The sequence below is a fragment of the Oncorhynchus mykiss genome, chromosome 5 (genome assembly GCF_057628025.1).
Source record: "Oncorhynchus mykiss isolate SJ-2025 chromosome 5, ASM5762802v1, whole genome shotgun sequence".
Taxonomy (NCBI): domain Eukaryota; kingdom Metazoa; phylum Chordata; class Actinopteri; order Salmoniformes; family Salmonidae; genus Oncorhynchus; species Oncorhynchus mykiss.
The window spans coordinates 29,178,561-29,202,984 of record NC_143026.1 but is presented as its reverse complement, the minus strand read 5'-3'; the positions used below and the strand labels follow the sequence as shown (position 1 = coordinate 29,202,984).

The following is a 24,424-nucleotide window of genomic DNA, read 5'->3' as shown; positions in this document are numbered from 1 at the left end:
TGAATTTGAGTAGTAAACACCTCAAACAAACAACTGTCATCATTCGTAGGCTTGGACATGGTGCCCCAACAACACACAACAGGAGTAAATTAAGTCACTTGAGTAATAACTTGTTTACTTTGCACAATAGTTTACTAGAACACCCTTAAATAATAGAAGTAATCTTGGGTAGCATAAACAAAAAAAGTGTCATCTATGCAGACTGAATATCACTCCTGTCATTGATCATTATTCTGAAATGTTGAAAAAAAAAAGAAATGAAAAGCACAGAAACATTACAATATTAAAGATAAGGGTTAAACAAATCAAATGGTACTCTGTTACACCGTGGCCCATTTGCATAGGAAGTTGTCAACTCTAGTACAATTGTGTGATCACATTTTGAGGTGATGAGCAAAAAAGTATTTTGTTTCCCTCAATGGTCTTTGATTGTCTAAAGGTATCTAATTTGATCAAAGGACCATTGATAGAATGGGAGGGAGGGGGGTGAAACTTGTTGATTTCACACTGATGATGTCCTAAGAACTAGGCAAAGACCATTAGATTAAAAAACAAACAAATCTCATGCCCTGCTGACTGCTTCACATCAAGAACATTTAATCCACTATTAATTTGCTCAACCCAAAATAGAACAGCACTTGAATCTTTACAATTAGCATGTTATCTTTGAGATTGGAATGACTCCGTGAAAAGGAGTTATTCCAATCTCAAAGATAACATTTGAACAATGCATATCGAACAGTATTTACAAAGTATCTATTTAAACAGTGTATAAAAAAAAATAATGATTGTGTCAACAAATCTTTTCTGTCAAACCAAAAATGAGAGCTCAGAAAATCATGAACTGGTCATTTCACTATTTGCCCTTGCGGCGGAGGCAGCGTCTCGTGAAGGCCTTCTCGTCCCACTTGTTGGGGGGCAGCATGTGAGGTCCGTTATGGACACACAGGACAGTCATCTCATCTGCATACTGGAGGTTCTGAAGGAGCTGGAGAAAAACACAAACATTAATTCACAACAATCACTAGTAAGTCACCACCTCTGCAGTGACACTTACCTTGGGTGTGATGAAGAAGTACTGGGAGGTTGTCTCCTTGCAGGCTGTCCGTACAACAATGTCAAAGACTCTCCTTTCATTGACTGGATCCATACCCTGGGTAGAATAGGAAGAAACAAAGCCTGTGTGAATACAGTCTGGATGCGCAAGTGATTTTACCACTTAAGCAGGCAGCAGTTGGTGTCTGTTACATACCTGGTTGATCTCATCCACCACTCGGAAGGGACAGCGGTTGAGCTCTTGCAGGGCCATGAGGTAGAGCATTGTGGAGACACTGCGCTCCCCTCCACTCTGGTGGTGTGCTGTGAGCTCGTGGAGCTGCGTGCTGCTACGGAACTTCACCCGGATACGGATCCCATATTTATCATACTCCTCCTGCAGGGAGCAGACACCAGTAAGACAGACAGACTTACTACATTTAGGGTTGTCACGATACTGGATTTTCCTTGGCAAAAAGGAAAAGAAAGGAGACAAACTATTTGGTCCTAAAAAAAAATAAAAAAAAATAAAAAAACTACTGTATGTAAAATATTGTGTGCTATAGCTTGGAAAAGATACGTGATTCTGGGTGACAACATAAGGCTTTTTGTTTCCAGCATTAGGACTGTTTTCCTCATGAAATTCAATCCACTTCATGTTGTTTCTTTGCCACAATACCCCTGAATATCACGATACTGGTTGTTAAAGTTCATGTTAAGTATCCTTCTATTTCTGTTATTACGGGGCTATCGCTCTGTTAATTAGTGCACCTGCGCAGGAGTCTTGTGGTTGATGAACCTGGCCTGAGTGCAAAGGCAACCACGTAGTGTGCTAATACGGTTTAGTAAACATTGACAAGGTTCCAGTTTAACGTTGTGTCATTTCGATTGCCACCTCGGTTTGACAAGAAGAAAAATTAACATGGAATCTAGACACGGGTTACTAATCTGAACGGGAAAAGGCAGCACTTGTGGTATTATCGCTCGATGGAAGAGCGAGAGAGACAGAACTGGAAATATCCCTTGAGGATTTGAACAAGGATGACGGTATGCAAACTTTGATTAGAGCACTGGATTAGGTGTTTCTTAAAGAGAAAGACTGTGCCTACGAGGCATATTCAAACGGACAGTGTTAGAGATATTTTGTTTGCAATGACGAACTACCTCATTGATTTTGAACAGAGGTACAATAGGATGCGCAAGTACGACATGGTTCTCCCGGATGCAGTGTTAGCTTTCAAGTTGCTAGATACTGCCTGTCTGGATGGTAGGGAGAAACAGTTGGCTTTGACTGCTTGTACTGTGCTGACTTGAGTCAATGAAGTCGGCACTAAAAATATTTTTGGGTGAAAAGACGTCTGTCACGCCAATAACAGATAGAATGCAAGTGAGTGACGCAGCATATTACACTGAGCAGCAGAGTAAAGACACCAACAAGTCACATACTCAAGACAACCAGAAGAGGGCACCATTTCCCAGCACAAATCCACTAGACAAATATGGAAGGAGATCAAAATGTGCTATTTGTCAAAGCACTTACCATTGGGTTAAAGACTGCCCTAAAAAAATTAACAATTTAAACTAACAGGAAAATGTAAACAGAGAGAGCAGTGTAACATTACACTGTTTTCAAACAAATCTGCTTCTGATACGGAGATCTTTATAGTTGAATCCTTACGATCTGTTGTGATTGATACTACATGTGCACACACAGTGTGTGGTGCAAAATGGCTTGATCGCCATGTCAGTGACCTAAACATGAAAGTAGTACAAAACATGATTGGCACACTAAGCTATAGAGCTTTCAAATTTGGAGATGGGAGAATCGTCCATTCTACCAAGAGTCAATACCAGCAAAATTGGTCAGACTAAGTGTCACATTGAAACAGAGGTGGTCCCTACAGATATCCCCTTACTATTAAGTAAAGCTTCCCTCAAGAAGGCAGGGGATGTACTAGGAATAAAAAATGACAAGGCAGTGATGTTTAAACAACCAGTGACCCTTAAACTTACTACCTCAGGCAACTATTGTGTAAACATTTTAGACAAAAGACATCAGAGTCCATGTAAAAATTAGATTCTGACAGACACGGAGCACATGGAGTGTACAACAAACGAGTTGACTGTCAAGAGTGGAAAGGACCGGGAGTAGTCATTGGCCAAGATGGTGTGGTGATATTTGTGAGGCACCAGTGTCAGGGTGCGTCACTCAAGGAAAGTAAACGATCAACAAGAGGTCTGTTGCTGAGAATCAGCCTGCTAATGAAAAATGACACAAAGGACACATTAACAGACACAAACCTACCAGATGTCACATCCAATGATATGGACACAAACTGACACAGGAAATGGAGCAGACACCTTCAACCATGCCACAGGTAATACTGTTGCGCGTTCAAATGAGGAAAACATTCAACAGCCACATGTGTTAAGACAACATGGTTGTTCCAATCTGAAAACTGGACAAACTTAAATCCATGGACAGAGAAAGTGGTACTCCGCATACAGCAACCGTCATTGGACGAGCAGGATAAGCCAAAGGAAAACAGCAGAACTGGTACAACTTGCAGTACTCTGAACCAGCTACACTTTCTGGTACAACAGGGTCAGCTGACCTGTCACTTGTAGATCTCAGAATTGAACCAATGGAAGAAAAAAAACATACACAAAAAACAGAATGACATTGAAAATTATGTACTTGAAACAAAGGACGTGTCATTTGACTCAGCTAAGCTTGATGAGCTCAGTAATTGGAGGAACAAAAATGTGTTTGAGGAAGTCAAAGATATTGGCCAAAAATGTGTCTCATCAAGGTGGGTGTGTACCCTTAAAAGAGTCCTTAACTGGAATAGTGGCAAAAGCATGGCTAGTGGTTAGAGGTTTTGAGGAGCTGGCTGCTAAACAACTCCCAAAAGACTTAGACATTTGCCTCAGTCATGATGATGACAGTGATCTGCCAGAAAAAAATGGAACCGTCATTCCATAGATATCAAATCTGCATTTTTGCAGGGAACAGCTGTCAGGGGACATTCACATCCGGCCACCGTCTGAAGCTAAGCGCAAAGGAACATTGTGGAAATTAGAAAAGTGTATGCATGGTCTCGCAGATGCATCACTCTACCGGTACAACAAAGTCAAGGCAACAATTCTGAGTACAGGTGGAAACATGTCACAAGTGGATCCTGCAGTCTTCTATTGGCTTGATCAAGACTGCAATGTGACTGGAGTACTTGCTTGTCATGTTGATGACTTCATCTGGGGTGGCTCAAAGACCTTTGCTACAACTGTGATTCCACACCTCAAAGCTGTTTTCCATGTCGGCCGTGAGGAGCATGATAATTGTTATGTTGGCATAGAGTTTATTACAGTTGATGGAACGATACTGATATAACAGGAGAGCAAAATCAAGAATTTAACCTAGCCACATGGATTCTTCAAGAGCCGTACAAAGGAATTCCCCTCTCTGTGGAATTGAAGCTGATCAATTGATGTCAAAGATAGGTCAAATTCTATGGGTTATTAGACAGAGTAGACCTGATGTAATGTTTGATGGCTGCAACTTGGCATCCAACAACACGCCACTGTACAAATCATTCATGAAGCAAACAGTTGTTGTGATTACAGTTTATGAACATGTAACTCAAGTTTCAGCATGTTGGAAAAGATAACACTGAAACTAGTTGTCTTCATCTGTAAGGTGCCCTAGGGAAGCATCACTGGAGGCACACAAGGTGGACATCTAATCGTGTTAATGGGTGAAGGAGGAAGATTCTCACCCATCCGTTGGCAGTCAAAAAGGATCAGAAGGGTTGTCTGAAACACACTGGCTGGAGAAACACTTACTCTTGCGGATGGAATTGACAATGCGATCTTTCTTGCAACTCTGTTCTCAGAGCTCACCACTGGTGAGACAAAACGGCACATTCTACCTGTAGTTTGTGTCACTGACAACTACTCCTTAGTTGATGCTGTGAAGTCAACCAAGTCTGTCACAGAGAAAAGACTTTGTCTTGAGATTAGCCACATCAAGGAATTTACACAGAGAATCCAGTGGATTCTGTGGTCGACCATAAAAGAAACAGCTTGCTGACTGACTAAAAAGGGCGCATCCAGCAGTCTTGTGCGCCTACAGGCACTCCGTAATGGAAAGTGGCAGCTTGAGTAATACAAATAATAACTGTCACACAACCCATTTGTAATGGGGGACTTGAATAATACTTGGACATTTAATTATGTTGTTGATGTTGTCTTTAAAGAAAAGTGGAAGATTGTTAAGTTGATGTTTTAAGTATCCCTATATTTCTGTTATTACGGGGCTATCACTCTGTTATTAGTGCGCCTGCGTAGGGTTCTCGTTGTTGATGAACCTGGCCTGAGTGCAATCGCAACCACGTAGTGTGCTAATACATTTTAGTAAACATTGTTAAACTGGAACCTTGTTGTTGTGTCATTTCGAGTTAACACTGGTATGGTGACAACCCTATGTGACTGCTACTAGAGCTCCCACAAACATCTAAGACGACACTCGGGCACCTCCCCCTTAGTCCAGACAGAGGATACAGCAGGTGTTTGGCGTGCCTTACCTCGTTCTCTGAATGCAGGTCCACCTCCCCGGCACACTGCATGGAGCGGAAGAAATCACTGAACTTGTCATTGATCTGCTCTACCAGTTGCTTCAGAGGATTCAGCCAGCGCTCCTTTGCCTGTCAACACACAGAGAGAAGTCTTCAGGAGGGAAACATCTCTGTAGATGACATCAAACCTAGGGTGTAATCATTAGTCCAAAAAATTGAAAAACGGAAAGTTTTAAAAACAAGAGTTTCTTTTGGATAAATTCAGGTAAGTCCTTCCCCACTTGGTTCCATTGGCTTCCATTTAGCAACAGAATTGGCATAATGAATTCAAACATGCACTATCCAACACTGATTTGCTAGGCATTTTCAGAAGGAATTTTTTTTTAAAGCATTGAAATGATAGAATTGGCACAGACTGAGTCACTAATCTGTCATTAGAGTACCTCTGATATGTTCTGTCTGTAGGTTTTCAGGGCATTGCTCTTCTCATCCAGTTCTTTCTCCAGGTTCTTGATCTCCTGCTCTCTCCTGTTGTACTCATCCACCACCTGGGGAGGGGGGGGGGGGGTTGTTACATGGTGAGGCAGAATCAATACGTGCACACGCTTTGAGGAGCCTTCTGACTTACATTCTCACTGAGGCCAGTGAAGCACTCTGCCCTGGACCTCTCCTCATTCAACATGGCGTCTATCTCATCCATAGTGTCGGGCAGCTGGCTGAAGGCCTACAGAAAACAAATGAAGAAATTCACAAATTAATGAATGCATTAAAACTGGTAGAATGAATGGAGGACTCAGTGTGGAGTTGTGCAGTACTATACTGACCGTGTGTAGGTCTGGGGGTACAGCACTCTCCCCAGGGTCCATGTTACAGATCTCCCTGGCCCTCCTCATTAGGCCCTTACACATCTCCAACAGACGGGCCTTGCGCTGCTCCAGCATGGCACACGCTTGCTGAGAGGGGAGAAGAGGAAACACACACACAGTGAGTACAGATTACAACTTAATGTGTGAAATTGTATGAGTGCGTGACCTGACCTCTAGGATCCTGAGCTCGGCCGAGCCCTCCCTGCAGTCAGTCTCCAGCTTGGTCTTCTCTGCTGTCATGCCCACGGTCTCAAGAGCCATGTACACCTTCTCCATACTCAACTTAGCCCTCAGCTAGAGACGAGGGAAAAGAGAATGATAAAGAGAGAGAGACTTAAGGCAGTCAGTATACACCACCCAGGTTCTGTATATCTGGAGCCTTCAGCATTAACCTGTGACTGTATACCTTCATGTGGGCCATGAACTCAGCCACAATGGCCACCTTCTGGGAGTTGACTGCTGAGATCTGGGCCTTGGTCTCCTCCTCAGCCTTCTGTAGGTCAATGCCCCCCTGCTCCATCTGCCGAAGACTACACACACACACACACACACAAGAGGAAATGGTGTGTGAGAGGAGAAAACAACAGCAGACCACATGTAACCACGCCAGCCCAGGACTTCCACATCCAGCTTCTTCACCTGTGGGATCGGCTAAGACAAGCCACCCAACAGCTGATGAAACTGGGAGTATCTGTCTAATAAAACATAATTCTGAAACAATCAATTCTGATTGGCTGGGCCTGGCTCCCAAGTGGGCCTATGCTCTCCCAGGCCTAGCCATGGCTGTGCACCTGCCAGTCATGTGAAATCCATACATTAGGGCCTCATTTATTTAAATTGACTGATTTCCTTATATGAACTGCAACTCAGTAAAATCATTGAAATTCGGACAGTTTGAATTTATATTTTTGTTCAGTATATTAAATGTTAGTAGCTTGGATGAATAAGGTGCCCAGAGTAAACTGCCTCCTATTAATAGATTTGGATAGAAAACACTGAAGTTTATGAAACTGTTTGAATGATGTATAACAGAACTCATATGGCAGGCAAAAACCTGAGAAAAAATCCAACCAGGAAGTTGGAAATCTGAGGTTTGTAGGTTAGGTCTTTTCCTATCCAAGATAGTGTACCTTTTGTCCAATTAGCTGCGGCGTTGCTTTTCATTTCTAAAGACAAAGGAATTGTCCGGTTGAAACATTATTGAAGATTAGTTAAAAACATCCTAAAGATTGATTCTATACATTGTTTGACATGTTTCTACGAACTGTAATATAACTTTTTTAAAACTTTGTCTGGACTAAGCGTTTCTGCGCCTCATGAATTTGGATTTGTGAACTAAATGCGCAAACAAAAAGGAGGTATTTGGACACAAATGGACTTTATCGAACAAAACAAACATTTCATGTGGAACTGGGATTCCTGGGAGTGCATTCTGATGAAGACCAAAGTGAATATTTATAATGCTATTTCCGACTTCTGTTGACTCCACAACATGGCGGGTATCTGTATGGCTTGTTTTGGTGCCTGAGCGCTGTTCTCAGATTATTGCATAGTGTGCTTTTTCCGTAAAGTTTTTTTGAAATCTGACACCGCGGTTGCATTAAGGAGAAGTACATCTTTAATTCCATGTATAACACTTGTCTTTTCATCAACATTGATGATGAGTATTTCTTTAAATTGATGTGGCTCTCTACAAAATCACCACGTTTTGGAAGCAAAACATTACTGAACATAACATGCCAATGTAAACAGATTTTTGGATATAAATATGAACTTTATCGAACAAAACATACATATATATATATATTGTCTAACATGAAGTCCTATGAGTGTCATCAGATGAAGATCAAAGGTTAGTGATTAATTTTCTCTATTTCTGCTTTTTGTGACTCCTCTCTTTGGCTGGAAAAATGGCTGTGTTTTTCCTGTGACGAGCCTCTGACCTAACATAATCGCATGGTATGCTTTCGTCGTAAAGCCTTTTTGAAATTGGACACTGTGGTGGGATTAACAACAACGCTACCTTTAAAATGGTGTATAACACTTGTATGTTTGAGGAATTTGAACTATGAGAATTTGAATTTGGCGCCTTGCACTTTCACTGGCTGTTGTCTAATCGATCCCGTTAATGGGATTTCATCCCATCTCATCCCCAAGAAGTTAATTAAATGTTACCCCCTCCCCATACCCAAACAACCTACTATTTAGGACACAAGTATGGGTATTCGGACACGGCCTGTGTGTGTGTGCCACCCACCTGTCCTGCTTGGTACTGATCTTCTGTTCCAACTGTCTCTTTTTACCCTTCATCTCCGAGAGCCCCTTTTTCTGGGCCCGTAGCTCATTGTCACAGTGATCCAGCTTGGCAGTACGTTCCTGCATGGCACTCATCTGGACATCAATGGCTTGCATGCTCTTTTCAGCAGTCTATGCATAGCCAAAAGTTACACTTAATTTCCAAGCTGTAGTGCTATATCAGTGCTTTGCTAAACATCTGGTTATTACTACAACATCACTGCAGGTTATGCATGTCAACTTACATCATTATGCATCTATGAGTGTCTGATATCTCTAAGGTGTTAAGTCAAACTCTTGAAAAGTTCCTCTTTGGTGTAAAAGGCCAAGTGTAGTTTATTGCTAGTGTAAAGGTGTCGTTTCAAATTCATCACTTATTGGATTTTTTTTTATCCAAGTGGGGGAGGTGCTTGACAGGTGTCTCTGGCCTCACCCTGATCTGCTCCTCCAGCTGGCATTTCTCCTCGGCGTCCACGGCCATGGTGAGGTACTGGGAGGGCCGCACGGCAGAGTTACTGGTACTGGTCTTGCCTGAGTAAAAGGACTTCTTCAGGGAGTACTTCTCCTCAGCTGTGTAAAGCACCTTCAGGTAGGGCTCCTCAATCACCTGAGACATATGGTCGAAGGATTAGAGTTTGGATCAGCTTACTTTCGATACCAATCTGTTCAGAAATTAAATAAGCTATGAAAATGAAGTAATTCATTGACATTTAGGACTCTCAATCCTCTCAGGCACTCTAGGGTATGGAACGTACCGTCTTGATCATGGCTTTGGTTTGGTCCGTTCCCACGGGAACATCGTGCACCTTGTACTGGTTGCAGAGGTAGCTCATAACCTCTTCTGGAGCATCAAAGAGCTCCCGCAGGTACGCAAAGAATCCAAAACGCCTACAGACAAGACAAAAAGGGTTAGGTATAGGGTTGATACCTTTACATTCCATCTTGGGACAGTACGAGAAGACTATTCACTTCAGAGACTCGATGGGTCGGGAGGGAGCGCGGGTGGCGCAGGATTCCTCAGGAGCGAAGACTGAATTCACCCTCAGGTTCTGGCTGTCACGCACCTGAGGACAAATCCATCATCAGAACTCTTACTGACGCACTTATTACTTTAATTAGAGCCTATAACAATGGCCGGGTTAGGTGGGTCATATATTAAAAACTCAGGGTCCTATATCATAGCATAGTGCAATGACTGAGCATTACTTTTTCTATTCTTTACCAACAGGCCCGCCTCACCTCCATCATAAACTTTTCCATGTCTTCCCTCTTCTGGAAGACAAAGGCTCGCAGGTCATTGAATGGAATGTGGTTCTCCACGTACTTAGCATGGTTAGGGTTGCGGACACTAATCTGAAAAGAGCAGAACATTTCTTTCAAAGGCTACATATGGGCTTTCAAATTATGTTTACATATCAGCCATACATGCTGTTCAAACCAAGTTAAAAAAAATAAAAAGATCAACAGGAATTGAGCCCCACATTGGAGGTGTCATAATACCCTTAAAACAATGCAGACAAATGGGGAATGGTTCCAATCATTTTTCACCTAGGGAATTTTAAAAGAAATGTAGCCAATGTATTAATTACTACATTTAGCCAACAAACACTTCATCTAGAGATTCTTATAGTTGCCTCGATTCGGCAGGCTTGTCCAGCTCATCATGGCATTTGTAGATCTTTATTATAGACACATTAGCATTTGATTTTCGGGGGGTGTAAATACTGGTGAATATATTGATTAGGACAAGTCCCCTTGTCCTAGAGAGATTTCCAGTTTTCAAAACATCACACCAGGCTAAGCCTGCATGAAACACAGGCCTTATTTTAAGTGTTTCTAAAATACCCTATGGGAAAGATTTTATTGTGGAAAAAACAATTGGAACCATTTCCTTGGACTGCTAGGTTTAATGGGTATTATGACTCATACTGTGGTACTCTACTGTGGCCATTTTAGGATATTGGGGTGTAGAATGAAGCGTTAGTTGATAACATATCAAAGAAAACTTGAAAGTTCAGATAGGTCTCCACGAAACAGCCAACAAAGAAAAGTAGGAGGGCGCTTGACAATGACACTTCAAAGTATATGGAGAGAATTAGGCCCATATAGCCTTAATTCCTGTAGCGTGCCCTCACCACTAGCATCATAGGTTCATAGACATTGCCACTGAAGATGTGTTTGTTCTGCCTCAGCCACTGGACGGCAGCGTAGGTATCCTTGGAGCGCCCTCTCAGCTTCTCCTCCTTGATTTTCATCATGTCATCCAGACTCCTCAGCCTGTTCTTCAACACTACAGGAAACAAGAAGAGTTACACCAAGTCAAATGGTACGTGCAACGCTCCACCATGGTTAAAATGGTGCAGTGAGCCTCAGTGCCAAGACAGTTTGAGACCCAGAACTCCCCAGACCCTGTGTGTATGTGTCTTACGTCTACACTCTCCGTTCAAGTTGTCCTTCTCCCTACGCATGTCAGCCTTTTCTCCCTCCATCTTTGCTTTCTCTTCCTGGATGCGCCTCAGCTCTGCATTCACTGCATTGATCCGCGGCGTCACGTCTGATTGGTCGCCTACGTTGGCCAGCTCCGCCCTCAAGTCATCAATCATGCGCCGGGTGTTGCTGATTCGCTTCTGCCGGTCCGCTGCCTCGGTCTGCTTCAGGCTGAAGGCCTGCTTGATGTCCTCAATCTAGAGGGATAGGGGAGGATCAAACTTATTTAAAACATCATTCTATTTCCATTGGTATCAATAAGGCAGAAATAGATAAAAATGTGTTTAAGAAAAAAAAAAAAAAAGTAGTGCCAGACCTCTCTGTGCTTCCGGTCCAGCTGGTCCTGTTTCTGTTTACACTTCTGAGAGGCCTCCCTGATGCTGACCGTCTGGAACACAAGGATGCATCACCAGCACCAGTCTAAATTTAACTAGGCAAGACAGTTAAGAACACATTATTTTTTCACAATGACAACCCACTGTTCCCTGGTAGGCTAACTGCTTTGTTCAGGGGCAAGACATTTTTACCTTGTCAGCTCAGGGACTCGATCCAGCAACCTTTAGGTTACTGGCCCAACACTAACCACTAGGCTACCTGCCACCCCACTGTGTTGTCTATGGGCTAGACAACACAGTGGTTCCCAAATGTCTTTGCAGTATCACCCACCAAGTAAATACAACACATGCTTTCCCCAAGGCCCAGTCTCAAAAGGCATAAGCTGCGAGCCTGGAGCTAAATGGACCTCCCTCTCCCTCCATCCAGGCCAGCTACAAAGCCCAGGGAGCCAGTCTCTGACCTTGTCCTTCATCTGGTTCTCGATGGGCCTCAGCTGACTGTCGATGTGCTGGATTTTCTTCAGCATGGGGGCCTGGGACTCCCTCACGGTTTTCAGCTGCTTCTTGGCGTCCTCCCTTGATTTCTTCACCCCCTCCAGCTCCTTACGGGCAGTCTCATACTCCTGGAAAGAACAGAGGGTTGTCAAAGATTGTTAACATGAATGCTGACATAACATACTTACATATTCATTTTGTTTTTAAATGGAGGAGTATCTATCCATGTCCAGGCTCTTTTAACAAGCTATAAATTACTATAGGGTTGTATTCGTAAGTGCACACTGTAGCAAAATGTTTTGCAATAAACCGTTTCCCCCACATTGTAAAGCACAGGCGTTAAACTTATTCCACGGAGGGCCGAGTGTCTGCAGGTTTCCGCTCCTCCCTTGTACTTGATCGATGAACTAAGGTCACTAATTAGTAAGGAACTCCCCTAACCTGTTTGTCTAGGGTTTAATTGAAAGCAAAAAACTAAAACCTGCAGACACTAGGCCCTACATGGAATGGGTTTGATACCCCTGTTGTAGAGTGAATAAACTGTTTACGTTGGTGTGAACTAATGAATATGACCCAGGTGTCACATCTCTCTATGACCACTCACCACCCAGGGTTTCTTCTTCTCCAGCATCTTTATGTTGTCCAGGTGTCTCTTCTTCTCGTAGTAGCGCTCCACATCGTGCTTGTTCCGTTCGTTCCTCTGCTTGAACTTCTCCAGGGCGCTGGCCTTCTCCTTGCACACATTCTACCAAACAAAACAGCTTACCTTAGAACTTACTCTCCCTGAGCCATTAACACTGCAGCAAAAGCTTCTTTATAAAAGAAAAAACGACTAATCTTCATTTATCCAGAGCTAGAACTAAAACTGTTCTCACCTCCAGTTCCCTCTCTTTGGTGCGGAAGGTTTTGAGCTCGCAGTGGAACTCATACATCTCTGGAGGTCCCACTGACTTCTCTGTGGCCTCTAGCAGCTCAATCTTGGTCATCTTGGCAAACTCACCCACCTTCTCCTGCAAAGTCACAGGGCACAAACGGTGGTCAGAGAATTTGAAGTTTGACATGAGTGGATCGAGTAAGAAAAAAAAAACAAGTAAATGAGCAGGAAAGACAACCTCCAAGTTTACACTCACCTGTGGCAGAAACTGGCAGAGGTTGCTCACTTGGATCTGTAGAGCCTTCACCTCCTCCTCCACAGTCTTCTGGCTGGAATGTTTCCCATTAAGCAACCACGTCGACTGGTTATTCTCCACATGGATCTCTCTATTGATCACCAGGTTCCCCTTGGCCTTGTGCCTGAAAACACAGGTAGGGTTCCCTCAATGTTATTATACAAAGACAGAGGGAATCCATATTGGCATTTCTGAATAATCTAAAACAAACTTACAGTACAATCTCAACCGATCCTTTGTTGCACCCACGCTTCACATACAGCCCAACCTAGTCAGAATATATCCAAGTTAAAATATAATCTCGCCAATATTTTTTTTTAAATAAATAAAAATACAAGTCAATATAGTGTCATATATGCAATAATGAAAAATCATTCAAAGGAAAGTTTGACAACATATCCTAAGTGTAGCTAGCTAGGACAGTTAATAATAAATAGCCAACTACCTTGTCCCCTCTGCCCAGGATGGCAGTCTTTCCTGCCAGACCCAGACATATGGCACAGACAATACTGGACTTGCCAGTTCCATTGGCCCCCACAATCATGTTTAGGTTTGGTCCAGGGTGAACTATGGAGTGGTCATAGGTCCTGTGGGGGAAGTAGAGGGGAGTGTGTCAGCTTAACTTAAGTACAGCAACTTTATTAGCCAATGTTAGCACATTCAGTTAACAGCATTACTTTAGTTGAGCAGTCGCAATATTTCGCACCCGTCTCAGTGGATTAATCTATTGCGGAGGCCACGGGGATGGCACAGTCCATCACTAAGACATGGGATACCGAAATTGTATATATAAATTATGTAAAAATAATGGTACAACACTAATCAATCAGATATTATTTTATAGCAAATAAGTTCTCACATTGGATATGGTCACTGTAGAATTAGCACCTTTCCCTATGTTGCCATGTGCATAATAGCAAAGTTAACCAGCATATTGGGATTGAGAACAATGGGGTAGTGCAACAGCAGCAGAGACGAGGAAACCAACTTAATTAGGTCTATAATCAATAGCAAAACTCTTATTAATGTGCCTGGCTTTATAAAATCATCCATATACAGTACCAGTCAAAAGTAGACACCTACTGATTCAAGGGTATTTATTTATTTTTACTATGTTCTACATTGTAGAATATTGAAGACATCAAAACAATGAAATAACATATGGAATCATGTCGTAACTAAAAAAGTATTAAACAAATCAAAATATTTTATAGATTCTTCAAAGCAGCCACTCTTTGCCTTGATGACAGCTTTGCACACTCTTCGCATTCCCTCAACCAGCTTCATCTGGAATGCTTTTCCAACAGTCTTGAAGGAGTTCCCAAATATGCTGAGCACTTGTTGGCTGCTTTTCCTTCACTCTGTGGTCCAACTCATCCCAAACCATCTCAATTGGGTTGTAGTCAGGTGATTGTGGAGGCCAGGTCATCTGATGCAGCACTACATCACTCTCCTTCTTGGTCAAATAACCCTTACACAGCCTGGAGGTGTGTCTTGGGTTATTGTCCTGTTGAAAAACAAATGATAGTGGGAATAAGCGCAAACCAGATGGGATGGCGTATCGCTGCAGAATGCTGTGGTAGCCATGCTGGTTAAGTGTGCCCGTGAATTCTAAATAAAAATCACTGACAGTGTAACCAGCAAAGCACCCCCATACCTCCATGCTTCACAGTGGGAACCACACATGCAGAGATCATCCATTCACCTACTCTGCATCTCACAAAGACATGGCAGTTAGAACCCAAAATCTCAAATTTGGACTTGGACCAAAAGGACAGATTTCCACCAGTATAATACCCATTGCTCGTGTTTCTTGACCCAAGCAAGTCTCTTCTTCTTATTGGTGTCCTTTAGTAGTGATTTTTTTGCAGCAATTCAACCATGATGGCCTGATTCACGCAGTCTACTGTGAACAGTTGATGTTGAGATGTGTGCTACTTGAACTCTGAAGCACTTATTTGGGCTGCAATTTCTGAGGCTGGTAACTCTAATGAATCCTCTTATCCTCTGCGGCAGAGGTAACTCTGGGTCCTCCTTTCCTGTGGCAGTCCTCATGACAGCCAGTTTCATCATAGCTTTTGAGGGTTTTTGCGTCTGCACTTGAAGAAACTTTCCAAGTTCTTGACATTTTCCGGATTGACTGACCTTCAAGTAATGATGGACTGTCATTTCTCTTTGCTTATTTGAGCTGCTCTTGACATAACATGGACTTGGTATTTTACCAAATAGGGCTTTCTTCTGTATACCAACCCTACCTTGTCACAACACTACTGATTGGCTCAAACACATTAAGGAAAGAAATTCCACAGATTAACAAGGCACACGTGTTAATTGAAATGGATTCCAAGTGACTACCTCATGAAGCTGGTTGATAGAATGCCAAGAGTGTGCAAAGCTGTCATCAAGGCAAAGGGTGAAGAATCTCAAATATAAAATATTTTATTTGTTTAGCAATTTTTTGGTTACTACCTGATTCCATGTGTGTTATTTCATAGTTTTGATGTCTTCACTATTATTCTACAATGTTGAAAGTAGTAAAAATGAAAAACACGAATGAGTAGGTGTCCAAACTTTTGACTGGTACTGTATCTACAGAAATAAGACAGATCTTGCTTTGGGTGCCTGTTGAATAACCTACTGATTCCATGTGCGCCGAGCCTCATGCAACGGCAAAATGTTGGATAAAGCCATTTTAGTCTGTTTTTAATCTTTGCTATGCTGTGATAAAGGCTTCACAATTTCTCATTCGAACAGACTGGTATTACTTAGTGTTGTTTACACTGATCCAAACAGGCAGAAAAATAATATTGTAATCTAACAGCACCTGTTTGTCACATGTGGACCAGAGGAAAAGTAGCTGCTGCTTTTGCAACAGCGATTCTAATAAAATAACAAAAACATGTACCACAGCTCTCGCTCCTATACCCTCCATTTTATTGAGCTCATTATTACAATTATGATAGTGATTATAATAAGTAATGTTATCATCAGTAGGCTTTGTATTGTAGCCTTGTATAACCACTAAGAGCGCAACCGGTTTAGTCTTAAGCCTATATTTCAATATATATAGGCTACTATATCATTAAATCATTTGTTCATGCCATCACACAGCATACGACACATTCATGCTTTGAAATGCAATCAAGTGTTTTATTTCAAAGGTAACTTTGAATAATTAGCCTAAACAAATAAACTGCAATTCACGAATGCATGCAACCATTTTTAGTCTGCTGTAATAAAGGATTTTTATATATTTTCCCCCGTTAGAACAGACTCCCTGGTACACTTATTTGGTGTTGTTTACTGTTCCAAATGGTCCCCCCCAAAATTATACTGTAATCTAACAGCAACTGTTTGGCACACAATACTCACGCATTGCTTGCTCATATACCCTCCTTTTTCTTGGTTTCCAGTAGTTTCCGCAACTAAGGCAAATGTCTTCCACAGATCTGACTTGTCCTTTTCCTCTTGAGCAACCAGTAAACATTTGCCAGTTTCAAGTTTCCACATCCGCCGTATCCATTTTGCTGTCACGTGTTACTGTGTTCGGAGTTTGTTATAACCAATTTATTGATGTGATTATGATAGGCTATAGGTCAGGCCCTATTGGTCACATGCATGCGATGCTCACATGTTTCATGTAAAGAGAGCAAGGGCTGGGAAGGTTTTCCTAAACAAAATAGGGATTTCGGTATGAGAACTTTAGTCAGAAATAAGTAAGAAACTAAATGGCTGAAATTATGTTGCTTCAGCACGGGCAATAAACACTTGCTGTGGTGTGGTGCCTTTTCATTGCAGTAGGAAGGAGAGAACTTGCACCAGTCACACAGGCACGTGCTGTCATTTATTTTAAAACAGTGTAACCATCGGGTTCTTTAGTCATTTTTGTGTCGTAATTACTTAATCAAACAGTGTGCTTAAAGCATCAGACTGCATCTGCAGTTGATTTTATTCAAACTATATATGGAGAATAAGGTTAAACATTTTGACCAATCGATTGGTCGAAAGAACAGGACACCTCACAACCAAGATTTGTAACTAGCCTTGGCTACAATAAAACAACCTCTGTCGGACACATGCAAATTCAGCAACATTTAGCTACCTAGCTAGATGGTTACAAGACTCGGTCACAGATTATTATAATCTTTGACTCGGTTTTCCATGTCCAAGCAGGCGTCTGCAAAACAGCAACATCTCACAGCTAGCTAGTCTGATTAATCAGGCTGCAATATATAATGAATTGGTTTATACAGCCTGAAACGAATGTCTGCAAAATCGTGTATATGTTCCTTACAAGTCCGAACGTTGAATAAGCTGCTCGAAATGAGACAAAACATCAACAGGAAACTATTGTTTACCCGACTTTAGAGAGCCAGTAGTTCTGCACAAAGGTAAAGTAATATTGGACATACGTCAAGGGTTTCCAGATAGCACAGACCGATTTTGTAGTGACAACAGGTTTGTGGTGTCAGTCTTCCGTTTACACAGTCACAGGCAGATAGCTAAAGTGAGAATAGGAATTGGTCTGAAGCCAAGAAAAGGACATTCACAATGTCATGACTGTCCAGTGAGGATCCAAATAGATCCGATCAGCTTTGCAATAAGTAACTTCAACCAGACCCCCTCACCCACGGGGACCATTCTACTACTCTTTTCAAACCACCCACAGGGACCATTCTACTACTCTTTTCAAAGTAGAATAAACTAGTTCTGTTCAGGACTACACGACAAATCCCCGGTACCGGACGACTGCAGAGAAAAACAGTAGAAGACGGGTGGGGACCCCTTTTGGACAATCAAGAGCCTTACAAGCATGAAGCATGCTATGAAAAGGCCCGGTTCAGAGAGGTGGCACGGTTCAGAGATACACAGCGAACCAAGGCATTTTCACGTAAATACATTCATGATTTCTTACTCCAAGCGGGCGGCGGTTTGTGTGTAAAGTAAAGGAGTGCTGTAAGTGAGAGTAGTTTCTAAAATGTACCAACGTTAAGTGTCTCGCCCTCTGTCTTTTGTAACAAGCAGCCATATTGTTATCAGTCCGCTAGGGACCTATTAACGTATTAAGTGTGTAGGTTAATCTTGTGTTTCCATTTAGGTTAGCTAATAAATAAATAAATAATTAAACCAATGTGTAGTACTGAATCGTAAGGCTACGTTTTTTACAGCTGCAAGGAGGTTACGACTGTTCAGAATGATATGATACAAGGTTATGATTAATAAGTTGACTGTTTATAGATGTGATAGGTAAAATACCTTTTAGAGTTTAATAATTGACCTACTAGCTATGTTGGTATTGGACTTCTAACTATGTGTAGTTGCTTAGGATTCAAACCCTTCTCAAAACAGCCTAATTCATACTCTTCAGAGGGATAATTAAGCAATAAGGCCCGAGGAGGTGTGGTATATGGCCAGTATACCTAGCCTGATTTGATTGTTTTTAAAAAACAGTTGTGTACTGTTCACGTGAACGGGGCATGTTGAATCCCACCGAATCAATCCTGGATGCTCACGTTGCAAAAAGCAAAGGAAAAAAGGAGGAGGAGCTGAAGAACTGGAAAAGCCTCCTGCCGGATTTAAGTCTCATATGGGAGCATTTTGGCTTCCCTGTCAAACATGACAGAAGGGTGGTAGACAACACCATTAAGGTGTGTAGGCATTGCGCCACAAGAAAGCCGCATAAATCATGGAAATACATCGAGCATGGACACCCATTTAAAGCATCATCACCCCGTTGTGTCAGTGACGGGAGGCAACTCAGCCAAGAGACAACTTCTCACCGCAGAATTTAAGAAGCCCTTTGCTGCAGAATCAGACCGGACTAAAGCCATCTCCAAATCTATTGGGATGTTTATCGCTGCAGACATGAGGCAATACTCTGTTGTGGAAAACAAAGGGTTTAAAAATATGGTGAAAGTGCTGAGCCACGCCAGGAAATCCCATCGCACACCCACTTCAGTATCATGCCAGATCTTTACGGACAGGAAAATATCCAAATTGAGCACTGAAACTGCACCACCGCCTGTGTCCATGATCCTAATCTCTGAAAACAAGGATTCTACAATCCATGGGCCCAAGTGAGGAAGACAGCACCAACACTAGAGATGTCAAGGCTGCCATTAGAGAGGACCTGAACCCCAGATAACCCCCTAACGTACAGGACTACCTTCATAAATCACCTGCACTGGATCCAAGGTTCAAGTCCCTGTCCTACACCAGAGAACATAGTGATCTCACCACTGAGATTGTGGCCACTGAGGAGGTAAAAAAATAAAAGTGAATACCTTAATAAATATACTGCAGTCTAATCTTAGTCTATGCTATTGCTATTAGAATCATCCATTTTTTATTTGGAATAATGGCTTTTTATTAAATGTTATTGCCACAATTATAGTTCTATGAAATTAAACTAATTATTTATTAGATCGTCATTTTTTCTGCAGGGTCAAGCCACAGAGCACACAGGAGCAGACTCAAGAGGCATCATATCCACAAAATAATTTGGCCATGAAGGGGCTTTTCGGGGAGACCTCTGCGAACAAGGACACAGGCAAGACGTTTGCCAACTACATCAAAGATGCAGAGGCATCCTACAAGGCAGCAAGCGGCATTCTAGTGGATGGTGATCCACTGGCATGGTGGAAAGCAATGAGTGTAAATACCCTCACATTGCCATGATGGCAAGACGCTACCTGGCTGAGCCTGGCACTTCAGGTACTTGCGAGAGGGCAGGGGACATAGTGACTGCAAAGGGGCTCTACACCTCTCCCCAGACAATGTAGACATCCTCATCTTTTTGAAAAATAATTTAAAGTTATAAGCTCAGGTCTGCTTTGCTTACTTTACTTTTTTTTATGATGTTGACAGGCAATTTTTTCATTCATTATTGTTCGGAAGAAGGTTTCGTGCCTCATATTGCACTTTAATTTAACAATTGAGTATTGAATATTTTATTTTAAGATTTTACTTAAAACACTTAAGTTCCTTGCGTTAAGTGTTCTTTAAGTAATAATTGGAATACTACAGAGTTTCAACCTTTCTCTGGAAGCAACGACAGCACAAGAACTGTTCGTTGGGAGCTTCATGAAATGGGTTTCCATTGCCGAGCAGCCGCACAAGACTAAGACCAACATGCGGAATGCTAAGCGTCGGCTGGAGTGGTGTAAAGCTCACCGCCATTGGACTCTGGAGCAGTGGAAACACGTTCTTTAGCATGATGAATCACGCTTAACCATCTGGCAGTCCAACGGACTAATCTGGATTTGGTGGATGTCAGGAGAACGCTACCTGCCCCAATGCATAGTGCCAACTGTAAAGTTTGGTGGAGGAGGAATAATGATCGAAGACTGTTTTTCATGGTTCGGTATAGGCCCCTTAGTTCCAGTGAAGTGAAATCTTAACGCTACAGCATACAATGACATTATAGACAATTATGTGCTTCCAACTGTGGCAACAGTTTGGGGAAGGCCCTTTCCTGTTTAAACATGCCAATGTCCCTAATCACCCAACCTCACTAACGCTTGTGGCTGAATGGAAGCAAGTCCAAGCAGCAATGTTCCAACATCCAGTGGAAAGAAAGCCTCCACTCTTCTTGGAAGACTGTTATAGCAGAGGGGAGGGGGCAACTCCATATGATTGCACATGATTTTAGAATAAGATGTCTGATGAGCAGGTCTCCACATACACTACGTGACCAAAAGTATACACACACAGCACCTTCAGAAAGTATTCACACATTTTGTTGTGTTCAACCAATTTAAAATGTAGATTTAGTGTCACTGGCCTACACACAAAACCCCATAATGTCAAAGTGGAATTGTTTTTAATGATTTAAAAACAAAATGTTGAGTCAATAAGTATTCAACCCCTTTTATGGCAAGCCTAAATAAGTTCAGGAATGAAAATGTGCTTAACAAGTCACATAAGTGTGTGAAATAATAGTGCTTGACATGAATGACTACCTCATCTCTGTACCACAAAGACAAATATCTGCAAGGTCCCTCCGCCGAGCAGTGAATTACAAACACAGATTAAACCAAAGACCAGGAAGGTTTTCCAAAGCATCGTAAGGAAGGGCACCTATTGGTAGATGGGTAAAATAAATATAAAAGCAGACATTGAATATCCCTTTGAGCATGGTAAAGTTATTAATTACACTTTGGATGGTGTATCAATACACCCAGTCACTACAAAGATGCAGGCATCGTTCCTAACTCAGTTGCCAGAGAGGAAGGAAACGGTTCAGGGATTTCACTACGAGATCAATGGTGGCTTTAAAACAGTTACAGAGTTCAATGGATGTGATAGAAGAACACTGAGGATGGCTCAACATTGTAGCTACTCCACAATACTAACCTAAATGGCAGATTGAAAAGAGAAGCCAGTACAATATATATTTTTTAATCCAAAACATGCATCCAGTTTGCAACGTAGTTTAACTCAAATACATTTGTTGGTAGTCAAAGAAAATATTACTAACAGGTTGTATATCACAGCTGGCCTGGTACATTGTTTACTGCCTCCATTCGGGATGCACCATTTCAGTGTCAATGACTCGATATTTTGGACAACAACTGATAAATATAACTAAGGCTGGGAATGGCAATACAATCAAACTAGCAAGGGTAATGATCACAAGTCAGTCATAACGTTGCTAATAGGCTAGCGTATCCATTTATGTAGCAAGCTAAAAACACAGAGCCTAACGTTAGCTAGATAGCTAGCTGCTACGAGGATGTCATGTAATTGGAGGAGTGGAGTGAGTGACAGAATTTTTCCCCCTCATTTTTTTGGTGGCTAAACACAGCTAGATGCAGGTGTCATTTGGTTAGCAAGCAAGAACTTGAACATTATCCAGTTAGCATCTCTTGCCTTCACAAATTCACTCTGGCTATCTACTCCGATTTCAGAGCACTCGTCATTGTGCCAGAGAGCAGAATAACTGATGAATTTACAAACATGCAACACCCGCTGAATATTACTGGTGTTTGTAAACGTAGGCACAAAAAAAAGTTAGTCATGAACGCCCTAGATAAGTTGTAAACAGCCTAGCTAACAAGCACTCCTAGGGAATGTAAAATGGTCAGAGTGAGGGGTTTGCTCATTTATGTTTGGAAGTGGCTAGCTTGAACTTTAACCAGTCAGCTTCGGTGGTTGGTTGGGACAAGGATGCATTGGCAGGCAAGCTGCAGGACGAGTAGGCTAGAATTCCCCATAGTTTATCAGTGAAATGTTGATGGCCAACTAGCTGCAAAAGATTTAGAAGTTTCTCTAATGTTCCTTCATGAGATTTAATCATCACATCTTGCTCTGGCTAGCATTAGTTGCTTATCTTGTTGATGTGCATAAATAAGGGAGAGAGCCTACCTTTTCATGGTTGTTTGATCAATAGGACTAAAGTTCAAATGTAAGAGGACTCCCATGGTATTGACAGAAATCCATTGAGGTGTAGTTTGGTGGATGCTTTCTAATGATCTAAAGTCACAACTGCCTGTAAACACACAGTCCACTTGAAAGTGAATGATGGCAGGCCTGTGTAGCAAATAGCTTGTTTGCATAAAGGCCTACTGCAGCTCTGATCTGACTGGTCCTGGTCAAGACAGACATTTGTATTTATGGCAGTGCCTATTAATTGGCCAAACTCAAGGTCACTTTCCCACTCTATATTGCTATAGAATTTTCACAAATGCCTTAGTATACATATTTACCAAACATTCCAAAAATGTATGAAAATGACTGTCGCTTTTTAAAGTGTAATTTTCTTCCTGGGGGAGTATATGAAGAGATTTTAAGATTAAGAACTGCAAAACGCTGTGAGTTTACCTGAGGTAAACATTAAAGGTTTATGTGGGTAATTCTAATTGCTAACAATAGCGAAAGCGGCATTAGCGAAACAGAACCATTTGCTCGGAATATAATTTTCGGAATGAGTGTTGGTGCCACCGTGCTCAATATAACTAAGTAGTTGTTGACAGGATGAAAAATATCATAAAATAAGGCCTGCTTTTTCGCGATTACTTCGAAACTACGGCAAGCAGTTGGAACATACGGCAATATTATGAAACAAGGTTCCATGGCAGATGCAATTAACTAGTATAAAAAAGCTTTGTTAAAAATGTCATGTGGCCAGCCTACTCTAGTCTCCTTTTAATCGGACGTCTAGAATTTGAGCTAGGAAGGCGCAAAAAAATACCCGATTTAAAAATTAAATTGTTAACGACCCTGTTAAAATCCGGTATGAGGTTCTCGGTAAAGGACGGCTCATGTCGAAAAAGTGTGTTGTGTCACTCACTACAAGTTGATTTACGAATGTATCGACATTGGTGTCATATCGGTTTAGATAGGATATTAACGTTAGAGATGTGAATTTGACAACACCATCGTCGCGTCAAACAGGTTGTCAAATATCTTCCGACCTATTTTCCGTAAACAGGAGCTTTAACATGGCCGTGTCGGAACCCTAACCCTGTAATGTTAAAAGGTGAGGTAACTTTTTTTGGGGGAAATGATTTCTCGACGATATAAAACATACGTCCCAGATGTTTACAAAACCACACCGCAAGCAATGCATGTCAACGCGTTTAATTAGCGCAGGCGTCGGGGCTCTACGACTCTCACGGCCAGAAGATACGAGTCAATTGGCGCTAAAGGTAACGTTAGTTAGCATATAGCAGCGTCTATGAATGGGGGTACTATCTAACGTTAGGTAAATTGCTATCACGCCGTAATAGCTAGCTAGCTTTTTTCTAGCTAGCTAGAGTGTTTAGAAACATGTTACAGTTGAGTTGACTTACAGGAAGTTTTGCATTGTGATGCGAATTATGGATCCTTCGACAAATCCAGACACCTGGCCATCTCCAACGGTACCAGAGGACGAACCTGCTCCATTATTTGAAGGTTGTGTGTTCGTTACGTTACTTATTCGTTTTTTCTTGCCCGCAGAAGCCATGATGCTGACTTAAAACTTCGAAGATGTGCTAGCAGTCTTTCAGTGGAATTCGCGCGCCCAGTATGGACGGTTGTCGATTGATGATTGGAGAAAGTGGGTCACGTGTAGCGTAGTTCACCAACAACATGCAGCTCATGTCCACTAGGTGTCAGTAACGCCCTATGTTTCATGCCTACAGCAAAGATAGTTTATTACAGTAATGAAGTATGTCTGCCAGATA

The 24,424-nt window shown here is 41.9% G+C and overlaps 1 protein-coding gene across 2 annotated transcripts; it reads right to left on the bottom strand.

Moving 5' to 3' along the window:
• Positions 1-94: 94 nt before the first annotated feature.
• smc5 (structural maintenance of chromosomes 5) lies at positions 95-24,338 on the bottom strand. Of its 2 annotated transcripts, none has more exons than XM_021602355.3 (24): positions 24,050-24,338; positions 13,702-13,843; positions 13,472-13,524; positions 13,218-13,380; positions 12,963-13,097; positions 12,692-12,832; positions 12,054-12,215; positions 11,574-11,645; positions 11,199-11,454; positions 10,906-11,060; positions 10,010-10,123; positions 9,740-9,834; positions 9,526-9,658; positions 9,204-9,377; positions 8,733-8,902; positions 6,882-7,005; positions 6,647-6,769; positions 6,434-6,562; positions 6,238-6,333; positions 6,053-6,157; positions 5,619-5,738; positions 1,253-1,432; positions 1,058-1,153; positions 95-988 (listed from the first exon to the last, which is right to left on the bottom strand). In XM_021602355.3, exons 1-24 carry the CDS (start codon positions 24,202-24,204, stop codon positions 857-859), a joined length of 3,225 nt encoding a protein of 1,074 aa, XP_021458030.2. In that variant the 5' UTR covers positions 24,205-24,338; the 3' UTR covers positions 95-856. The 2 variants fall into 2 exon arrangements, with proteins under 2 accessions (XP_021458030.2, XP_090090518.1); XM_090234392.1 differs by having other exon boundaries at positions 13,702-14,763; positions 24,050-24,264.
• Positions 24,339-24,424: the final 86 nt, after the last annotated feature.